This window comes from Glandiceps talaboti, chromosome 23 (assembly GCF_964340395.1).
Source record: "Glandiceps talaboti chromosome 23, keGlaTala1.1, whole genome shotgun sequence".
NCBI lineage: Eukaryota > Metazoa > Hemichordata > Enteropneusta > Spengelidae > Glandiceps > Glandiceps talaboti.
In genome coordinates, this window is record NC_135571.1 from 10,933,940 (window position 1) to 10,943,746 (window position 9,807).

Below are 9,807 nucleotides of genomic sequence, written 5' to 3' on the forward strand. Positions count from 1 at the left end.
GTGTTCTACTGTTTCCCAATCCTGTTTTCACCTGTTTTTCATAGAGGGCGCTGTCTGTAAGCATTATCAGATATGACCCAATAATGGTGAAATTGAATAAAGGCATCATTTGGTATGGGGGTGGAGGGAGGGAGGGAGGGTACTCAGGCTAGGAATTTATACTTGTGGCACAATTAGTGGTATGAAAATACGAACCTTTTATCAGTACCTTATGTTGTGAAAATTGTAACTTTTATATATGGAGTATAAACAGATGGATCATACAGAGTGTTCTGTATTTGTAACATGAAAATGATGCTCTCTCTAGATTAGAGTTTATCAAAAACCAAGGAATTTATTGCAGTATAACATCTAAAGCAGAAATTGCATTATTGTCCTCTATCATTACTTAAGTCATAACCACTATATTTATATAACGATATTGCAGGCAATTGAGAGTCTGTCGTCTCGTGTGCCACCAGGAAATGACAAATTAAGCATTGATAACATTGAACTATTCAGGATGCGTATGACACTGAGGTACGTACAGTCCTTAGATGATATGGTATGAGCATCTATTTGACACATACATACATACATACATACATACATACATACATACATACATACATACATACATACATACACACACATACATACATACATACATACATACGTACGTACGTACGTACGCACGCACGCACGCACGCACAGACACACACACATACATACATACATACATACATACATACACCCACATATATACATACATACATACATACATACATGCATGCATGCATGCATGCATGCATGCATGCATGCATGCATACATACATACATACATACATACATACATACATACATACATACATACATACATACACCCACACACCCACATACATACATACATACATACATACATACATACATACATACATACATACATACATACATACATACATACATACATGCATGCATGCATGCATGCATGCATGCATGCATACATACATACATACATACATACATACATACATACATACATACATACATACATACATACATACATACATACATACACACACACACATACGTCGAGTTATAACAAAGTTTTGACTTTGTATCTTGAAGGAAATTCTTACTTTAACAATCGTATATTTTGCGTCAACGGTTTGATGTTCATACCAAAATATGTTGTTTCTCATTGATTTTTCAAGTAGGAAGTCATGATAAAATTGTTTTATATACTAAACATCCAAAATAAATACCCAATTCTTATGCCACTTTAAAACAATTACCATTTGTTTCTGAAGATGCATAACCACCATACGATTTAGCACGATGTCTGTCTGAGTGATGCAAACATTGGAATTGTACACATGCATACTAGTCATTGAGCCACTACGTGAGAGTTTCTTTCTTTTGGGGTGTCTTTAAAAACAAATTTTACGTTTCTGTGTTTTAGATTGAAGCATGCGAGGGGTCTGCCCTATGGAAGATGTGCCCTTAGTTCAATGAATAATGCTGAGAACCCTACAACTGTAAATGATGACGTCACGGGTGACAGTAATAAGCCTGACAACAGCCTAGAAACAACATCATTGGATAAAATGGATAACAAAGCAACTGATGATGCTGAAAACTCGGATAGGACTAAAAATTCATACATAACAGAAGTTACTGTGAGACAGCCTGGTTTTACGGCTACAGACACAATTGTGGATATACCTCAAACCCCCCTATCAGAGGAACTTGATGATTATTCAGCATATGATTTACATAACAATAGTGATGACGAAACATTCAAAATGGAAGTGCGTGTCGACGAACTCAAGCGTGATGGTGCTGCCTGTTCGAACGCCATGCCTAACGAGGATGGTGAACACTTTTCCACTTTTTTTGACATCGCACCTATTCCTGAAAACTGTTCCCGACACACGAGTGGGCGGTGGTCAGCAAACTCTAGTGACATATCAGGTACAACTTCGAAAACGTACTCAGTTCGTAGCAATGGACACGATTTGTGTCGGTTTTGTTATGAAGCAGACCAGGTTGCTAGTAACAGAATGATAAAACCGTGTAATTGTTCCGGTTCTGCAGCCTATGTGCATACAAGATGTTTAAAGAAATGGATACATTTTTCAAGAAACACCCAGTGTGAAGTTTGTCATACAAACTTCTCTTACATTCCTTACTCCGAAAGAATAAGGGCATTCCTAGAGGAGTTTAGGAGAAATAAGGTAACCCATACAACAATTTTTATAATCAAAATATAACAAATGTACTGATAGATAATGCTGGAAAGTGCTACACATTAGCCCAGAGACTGTTATTGATATAATCTCAGGAAGCTCTCTACACCAAGCCAACGCTTACACCCATGGAAGTAAAGAAATCGGTTCTGAATATGAAATTACACCAGTAGCATTGCAAAATCTAAGTGGATCTTCGAACTCTTGTAGTTTGTTATCATACCATTGTCAAGTGTGCAGTGAGTACGTCATAGGTTTGTCAGCTCCACTTAGATTTGCAGAGCCGTTGGTAGTAATTTCAAATTCAGATTTTGTGCTTCCAGGGATGTAAGCATGGCGTAGAGATACTCATGAGATTGTTACACAACGACAAGTCGATGAGCTTGTCCTATTTATCCTTATCCTCAGATCAATATACCCAGTAGGGATCTGGGATAAACAGTAGAATAACCGTGACGACTGTTGCTATGACAGTGTATGGAGAAAGACCAAATAAATGATGTAATGACAATTGCTTTACTTTTCTTGATTTCAGAAATGGAGAAATGCCACTTTTGCAACATTGGTAGGACTTGTTGTGTTGTTATACCTCGTCATATTTGCTGTCTTTCCTGGTGGTATTATTGATGTCTAGAACGTATTTGTGAATGCATTACTCAGAAAGCAGTCTTAAATGGATTTCGTAACGTACTGAACTTACGTTGTGATCACCACATTGTAACTAAACGTGAGAGTGGAAGTTGTGCCCACCCCTTCCAGTACAAGAATTAACAGATGGTTACATCCGATATCCCCCTTCCAATACCAAAGGTCACTTCCGCTGTGAATAAGGATGCATACACATTAAAACGAGACGGCTACCCTTCCAACACCAAAGTGAATAAGGATGTACCAGATGAGATGTATGAGCCAATACATACAACCTTCCAATATGATTTTGCCACCAGTGTTAAGTCTTATATCGACTACTCTGTAAAGGATAGCTTTCATGAAGTGACGCTAAAGATGTATATATTGGGGCACATTTAACTCTAGTGAAATTGAGCTGAACGTATACTCGTTTGGCAGTGACAATCCAATATTCCTACAATATTTAGAACAATTAAAGTGGTTTCAATCGTATGTTTAACGATAGACTTGCCTTCTATTTTACAACAGTATCAGATTTATCTAGGACGCTTTAAACCCTGAAAGTGCAAAGATCAAATGTATGTCGACATTGGCTGTAAACTCTGTCCATTGCTCTGGGTTTCAATATTATATATTCAATATAGACTGGTTCAATTCCGTCAATGCATATTCGGTAACAGCAGACTACTACTTGCCAGACAGTGAGTGGTATTATAGCCTTGTGTAAACACATGACTAATACCACCGGTATTAGTCCAATGTTCACAAAGGCTGTCTTGATCTGAGGCAGTACAAAGTCCTGCATTTTAAAATGTTATCCCATTGAAACCTTAAATTTTCAAAGACAGACATGGATCTGCTTGGTGTCAATAAAGCAAACATGCGTTGATAGTGCCACTCCCTTGGTATGCTAGGGTTTTGAATTTTGGGATAGATGTTGGTCAATTTGTCTGACACAGATCAGTAATCTAGATGTATGTAACACACGGTTATCTTATCGTTAGTGTACGATTAAAACCACTTCCTGTCTACTATCAATTATTATAACATTTTTATGTGAAGTGCCTGTGGGTACGTAATGCCCAATTATTAAATATGATTATGATATATAGATATAATATTCATGGAATTTTAAGCAAACTACTAAGTGATTTAATACATAGAAATATATTAATGTATATATTAAGACGTAAACAACCCGGGTCATCAGTCATGCGTATTTGAGTTACGTCACAAGGGTCATTGGTCATGCGTATTTCAAAGTCAGTCACTAGGGTCATCAGTCTTGCGCATCTTGCGCAAGTTGAAATGAGCCAAGCCTAGAGTCAAGGCTAAAGTGCTAAAGGCATGAACCAGCTGTATAGTGTCAAATGGACTCTTAAACCCAGGGGCATCGTTAGCCATGATAATCATTTTGTATATTGTGCTAATTTGTTTAATGTTATATTTGACCATCAACCAAGGTTAATTCTGATTTTCAAATTGTTATGTCAATTTTAGCACAAGTGAACTGTAACGTTCAGTCGTGCCATAGGCATGGACAAATGTCTGTCTGTCTGTGTCTGTGTCTGTGTGTCTGTTGGTGTGTATGTATGTGTGTGTATGTATGTATGTATGTATGTATGTAAATGATTTAAAGTCACAAAATGCTAGGCGAATTCGTTTGATATTTGGTGGGGGATGTTACTGTGCGTGTGTCTAGTTAGCCCACAACACGACAGGCACCGCCGGGAGGGGTGGGGGTGGGGGGGGGGTTGTCACATATACACTTGGTTCTGTCCATCGGTTCGTACGTGCGTGCATTCACCCTCATATCTCTGGCGTGTACCAACTAATTTCAACCAAACCATGCACAAAGATAACATACCGTGTGAGACATATGCACGTGACTAGTTGTTTAGTGGACCAGTATTTATCTATTAATTGTCAGTGTTGCTTGGTAATAGTTTTCAGGACAATTATCTGTCTGTCTGTCTGTCTGTCTGTCTGTCTGTCTGTCTGTCTGTCTGTCTGTCTGTTTGTCTGTCTGTCTGTCTGTCTGTCTGTCTGTCTGTCTGTCTGTCTGTCTGTCTGTCTGGATGTTTGTCTGGATGTCTTTAGATGTGGTTAAACACTTGCCTCATAAACAGCACAGTTGTGCTACAACGCCATTGGCGCTACTTTTTAATTATTTTTTTATTATTATTTAATATTTGAGAGTGTTAAACTCAGTCGATGATTATACAAGTAATATTTCAGTTTTTAGTTAACCTGATGATGGGTTTACGTCATTTATAACACTTCGCATTAAACAGTGATTTTACTGTCAATGCAAACGATGGAAATACTAAAAGTAAATACCAAAATTTGGCATTTTTGGTACAAAGCTTTCGGCTGCAATTGAGTTAATTCAAGATACATCTGTTCTGTAGTCTTCGAATCATGAAAGAGAAATGTTTAAAATATCAGTTAGCCGTAGAGGGCGTGCAACACGAAATACAGAAGTTTGATGAAGACGGAACAGATAGAGCACTGTTAGAGTACAAATCTTTAGGGGTTTTTTTCATGTAAATTATATCTTTAAAAAAGAGAGAAAAAAAGTAGGACCTACGCTTCAACGTTTCGAAAGGGTATAATATGAAAAAATAGAGTTATTTTCAAAGATAAGTTATTCAAGTTTGGAAGTCTGGTATACCACAATGTGACACACTTGTGCAATTTTCACCCTAATTCAGCCGTCGTATGAAATTTTTCTCGTTTCCAAATCAAAAGGGAAAATACTACGTACGTGACGTCAGAACCACACTACGATTTAAAGTATTCGCTTCCTCATTGACGTGTATGACACGACATGGACGAGGACGGTGGTGGTGGTGGTGGTGGTGGTGGTGGTGGTGGTGGTGGTGGAGGAGGTGACAGACATGATGGCTATGATAAGACATACTACCAGAATATCTTCTCCCCAACTAAAACATTTCATTCGACTTTTTTACCCTCAATACCCTCACACCCATCAAACATGACTAACATGACTCATCTCAACATTTTACCCCCACCCCACCCCCACCCAAGTAACACAGTGTTTACATGCCGTACCCTATCTCATTAAAACTCGTTAACCGGACTTGTGCAAGGCTCCCTCCCCATTCTCACACTCAACACAGAGTTCAAAAGACTTACCCCTGACCCCACCTCACTAACAGTGGTAAATAGGATGTCATTAAACTCCACATTTCTTGTTCTCATGAACCCCAAAACAACTCGCAATATTTATTGTAAGAGCAGTCGCACCCCATTGTTCATTATGCACAATTCACTTAGTGGCTAACCAATAGAAAAGCCAAACCACCCCTTCCTATGTCCACATTTCACAAAAAGATCTTGTTAAAAATAAACACATGTATTCTTGGACAATTTGGTTATGTTTTATTTCCTTTAAAATGCTACATACTCAGTTCGCGTAAGTTGTGTGGATGACGTCACATTGTAGCTTCAACTAATTGCTAACATGCTTATAATAAAGAATTATATGGACAACTCTTAAATATTTCTAAAGTTTATATTTTTCTTATATGCTTTAGTGGTATGCCGTTCCATAGGACAGCAAGATAAAGTAGTATAACTCAGTTAAACAGTGTATGTAGATAGAAAAACGTTTATACAAACTACATCTCCCAATTTATTTCTGTGTGAGAAATGAGTACATATGATTTACAAGGGAGTTATAGTTTTATACGATTTGAAGCTTTGTAGCAATTGAGAAATAATCCAATCCTTGGTGAATGTGCTTAACTATTTGTAGAAATGTTCATTCTGTTTTAGTGCTGTGTTCATTCTGTAACTTTGGTCGTATGACACTAATCATTATATAGTTACAAATGCAGTAGTTACACCATCAATCACTTTATATATAATATGTGGTTGGACATGGATGGATGCACATACACATGTCTGTGTGTGGGTATACATACATACATACATACATACATACATACATACATACATACATACAGACAGACAGACAGACAGACAGACAGACATACATACTCATGCACGCACACACGCACTCACACACACACACATACATACATACATACATATATACGCACGCACGCGCACACACACACATACATACATACATACATACATACATACATACATACATATATACGCACGCACGCGCGCACACACACACACACATACATACATACATACATACATACATACATACACACACACACACACACACATACATACATACATACATACATACATACATACATACATACATACATACATACATACATACATACATACATACCACTTTGTGCATAATAGAAGCTTTATTGTTTACGTTTACAGGTAAAACAAGGAAAAGGATACATTTGATACTCATATGTGTATTATTGTGCATTTTTGAAAATATCCATATGTAATTCAAGCCCAAACATTCATGCATGGATAATCTGTAACTGTAGTGACAACATCTGTTGTCTCTTGGTGCACTTTAAAAAAATGTTATTCAGAAATAATTGCCGAAAGCCGTTATTTTCTTTCAGGTGTATGGCCTTAACTGTATGTTTTTATCATTTACATTGTACGTCCATATTTTGACAACATAGCAGGTTATCTTAAGACGTGTTATCTGGCATATTTATAATAAAACTCAGAGCTAGCATTATACCATAACTTGATGGCGCCCTTTTTATCTATTTCTATCGTATGATACAAGTCTTCATAGAAGACACAATTTCCCATATTTACATTTTTGTGTAAATGGAGAATGGATAAATCGATGTTTCAACATTGACCCTAAAGGTCAAGATCATGTTCAAATACAAGTACACCATAGGAATCATCAAGTGATAGCTCAATATGAGATGTCATGCACCATTAAAGGATATGGTCTATTTAAAATTTGTGCTACTCTGTTTGCAGTTGCGTACCATGATAGCAATGCCTTTGTGTATTATCTGAAGCTTAAATATAACAAATAGACTAAAAATCTCAAAAGCAAAATAAAGGAAAATAATAACTCCAGTAGAAAACAAAACTTACTTCAAAAACAGGGATAAAAACCTAAACACAAATATTCCACGTGTACATCTAATTTATAATTGATTTGTTTATCATGCCCAAGTCATCAGGGAACAAGCTACACCGTATTTATTGCGATCTTGACGTTAATATGACACTATACAGTGTAATAAATTTAACCAGACTCGACTGAGTGGCGTTTCATGAAGAGTTTCGCGGCGACATTTCTAGTATCAAAATAACTTTCAGTTACTTGTTTTAGGCTCCAAGAGAAGTTTCAGCAAAGACATCTTTTTTTTTTTTAAATATTTGGTACTCAATCTCTAAGACCCTTCATGACCTTTTTACCCAAGAATTTCCGCGACAATTCACACGAAATTTATTTTGAATATCCTTTGTGAACAGAACACACTCGAAAAAACTTTCATAAAATGAATGTTCCTAAAAATAGGACCACAAAAACATGCATAAATGACTACATTGTCTCACACCGTATGACTGATGTCCTACAGTCAAGGGTAGTATAGAGGCAGAAGTCGGATACAGCGACAAGTAAATGTTATACTCATGCGAATTTCCCTGCATCACCGTGTGATGGCGCAATGTTTCAAAATGGCCGCAACCATCGTGAGGAAGTCATGTGCTGGTGAGTGATAATTTTCTTCCGATTCAAAATATTGATGCTATTTTCGGTTTAAGAGTAATTTGTGTACGACCACGAGTATCAGTATAACCACCGTCTCTATACTAGCCTGATGGTGGACAGCTGTATGCCACATTCAACCATTAATTTGCAAGTGAAAGGATCACAGTCAACAAGAAAATCTAAATACGCCTGTGCGATGTGTGTGTAGGTCATGTTGTGTTCAGTAAATCTTTCAGCTGTTAGTTTGCCCATCTTTTCACATGCCATTCTTTGGTACTGATCTTATAATTAAAGGAATGACAAAGCCATGATCTTGACATCTATATATTAGTATTCTGCAGTAATATTTCCCTTGACAGATGATCATGATGTTCAGTGTAAAAAGTGTTTCTATGGGCATAATGAAGTTCTGGTTTTAATACAAGCAAATATAATATATAGATATATATATATATAACAGTGGTATGATCCTCATGGTCGTACTGGGATATGGTTTTGATCAAATAACCAAAGAAATATTCACTAAAAATGTGTAAAATATTCATATAAAAAAGACATTGTATTTGTTGATTAGAGGTCAATATTATATACCTAAAAGTTTTTGAATCCGTCACCATGTTGAAATTGTACTGAGTGTGATAATTGTGTAGTATTTTTTATATTATGACTTTCTGCCATGCAGTGACCATTTCTGTAGTACTCTGATGTGTGGACTCCGTGGTGACACCCAATTACATTACAGTTACCAAGACCTCAAGTAGGCCTAAACAATTTTTTTGTTCCGGTTACCCGACCCCACCTAGTTTTCCACTGCCGACCCTAAACCCTTTTTTCGTATTCGGGAAAAAATCGCGAAAATTGTGAAGTCACGCGAGTAATAGTGGATGCGGAAACTGACATCAACTTAAAAAGATATGTAATATGTAACTGTTCTTCCAATCTGTAATGGCTGTACATCTGATAGGAAGAAACCAATAATACCGAGACCATACGGAAAACATAACGACCTGAACTAACACATGGAAAAAACTTCAAAAAAATAAATCTACCTACCCTACCTATACTAAAAATAAGCGTAATTGGAACCACACAATTTTTAGGCCGTATTGCAGTATATCTAGTTCCCAGAATCAGACATGATAAACAAAATGGGTTATTATTACTATAGCTAGAAAAGGCTAACCACGGAATTCCTGCGTCTTTCGCGGTACAATTGTCGAAACTCCAGTTCAGGCGTATTGGGATCCCGTAGCAAGATAGTCACAGGCCTGCTGAGTTTACAACAAC

General features: G+C 36.9%; 1 protein-coding gene across 1 annotated transcript in view; it reads left to right on the top strand.

The window, feature by feature from the left end:
• Positions 1-3,827, top strand: part of LOC144453021 (uncharacterized) — a 36,926-nt gene extending 33,099 nt beyond the window's left edge. Inside the window, exons 10-12 of the mRNA XM_078144286.1 lie at positions 428-519; positions 1,442-2,216; positions 2,764-3,827. Of these exons, the coding sequence (XP_078000412.1) occupies positions 428-519; positions 1,442-2,216; positions 2,764-2,862 (966 nt within the window). The 3' untranslated portion in view covers positions 2,863-3,827. The remainder of the gene's footprint in view (positions 1-427; positions 520-1,441; positions 2,217-2,763) is intronic.
• Positions 3,828-9,807: the final 5,980 nt, after the last annotated feature.